This window comes from Zingiber officinale, chromosome 1B (genome assembly GCF_018446385.1).
Source record: "Zingiber officinale cultivar Zhangliang chromosome 1B, Zo_v1.1, whole genome shotgun sequence".
Classification (NCBI taxonomy): Eukaryota; Viridiplantae; Streptophyta; class Magnoliopsida; order Zingiberales; family Zingiberaceae; genus Zingiber; species Zingiber officinale.
The window spans coordinates 127571118-127572552 of record NC_055986.1 but is presented as its reverse complement, the minus strand read 5'-3'; the positions used below and the strand labels follow the sequence as shown (position 1 = coordinate 127572552).

At 42.2% G+C, this 1435-nt stretch overlaps 1 protein-coding gene across 1 annotated transcript; it reads left to right on the top strand.

Moving 5' to 3' along the window:
• The first annotated feature begins 742 nt into the window (after nucleotides 1-742).
• Nucleotides 743-1435, top strand: LOC121997702. Its single transcript, XM_042552303.1, has one exon. The coding sequence runs from the start codon at nucleotides 772-774 to the stop codon at nucleotides 1261-1263; it is 492 nt and encodes a 163-aa protein (XP_042408237.1). The 5' UTR covers nucleotides 743-771; the 3' UTR covers nucleotides 1264-1435.

The window sequence follows — 1435 nt, the reverse complement described above, 5'->3', positions numbered from 1 at the left end:
CTTAATCATGAAATTATCAATCCCTCTCACAGTTGAGACTCTACCCTACCAAATTTAATGCTTAACCAAAAATAGATAAGAGCGTACTTACACGCAATCAATTCTTTCCTAAAACGTGGCTCTTCCTGGGACCGGTCCATCCGTGGTAAAATGTGTTGGCCCGACCAGTTATTTAGCAGGATGAAGTGGGCTGATTTAACCCAAGGATTTATAAAAATTAAAAAAGATTTTATATGTCTAAATTTCATTAATCAAATATATTCAGAAATATATATTTTAAATATAAATTAACATAAATTATTACTATCTTTAATAAAAAAATAATATTTTTATTTTAAAATTATAATAAATAATAATAATAAATTATCATAAAACTAACTAAGCCAATTGTGGACTGATCCGTACGGATCATGGACGTAAACAAGTTGAAAAATTTTAATACAATCTACTTAAATTATAATTTAATAGGACAGACCAATCCGCTAGCCGCTCTACTCTTCCTTGCTAAAACGACGAAGAAAGAAAATGAGAGGGCTTTCGTTGCAGGTTTGTGTCAACCTCAAAGGCAGCGAGACCACCAGAAGGTGTCTTTCAACTATTATTACACCTCCATAAGGGGCATCACCATGTTCAGTTCATCATCCATCACTCCAGATCAACGTGGCCAGCTCCTAACTTCCTCCACCAACTCTCATTAAATAGCTTTTACGTCGTCTACCCAACTCCTTGACCCACACTTTATTAGCTCCTCCTCCCTGCCACCGATTCAGAATGGCTACCACCACCTCTCCCAACTACAAGCCTTCTTACCACAGGTTAAACAAGCCACCACAAGAAACCGAAGAAGTCGTCCCACGACAAGAAGCATTATTCGATGGCATCTGGGAGGCATTCAAGCCTTCCACAGGGAGAAGGTTGCTGAGGCTTAACAGGGGAGGGAGGTGCCGGCGGCCGAGGCTCCGGGTGGCCGGCCTGAGGAGGCTTCTGACGAAGAAGGCCGCGGCGGTGAGGGCTGCGGTGAGCGTGTCGCTGGACAAGGTGCTCAGGAGGCTTAAGGAGGGAAGGCCTCACCTTGGCGAACTCTTTGCAGGGAACTACATGTTCATGCAAGTGACCCCTTCGCCAACTCTGCACTATCTGGAGAAGACGTTCTTGCCTGTAACTGCTGCCAAAAATCACTACCACCGTAGTCTAGTACTGCCACCAACACCAAGCCTGATCAGGTTCAACGTCCCGAAGCTCTTGCTGCATAGTCACAATTAATTAATCTTGCTATTGAGTAGCAAGATGAATATGGGTATTGTATATAAGCACGGTTGGCTGTTAGCACTCGATGTCTCTCGATCGATATGTTGTTTTTATGTTTCACTTGTTCCCTATCTTTCTTTTCTATCTTGCCTCTAATCTTGACTAATCTTTGCTAGATTTGAGCATA

Bases quoted from the DNA above. Each gene is read 5' to 3' on its own strand.
- LOC121997702 (XM_042552303.1), top strand. From the start codon at position 772: ATGGCTACCACCACCTCTCCCAACTACAAGCCTTCTTACCACAGGTTA.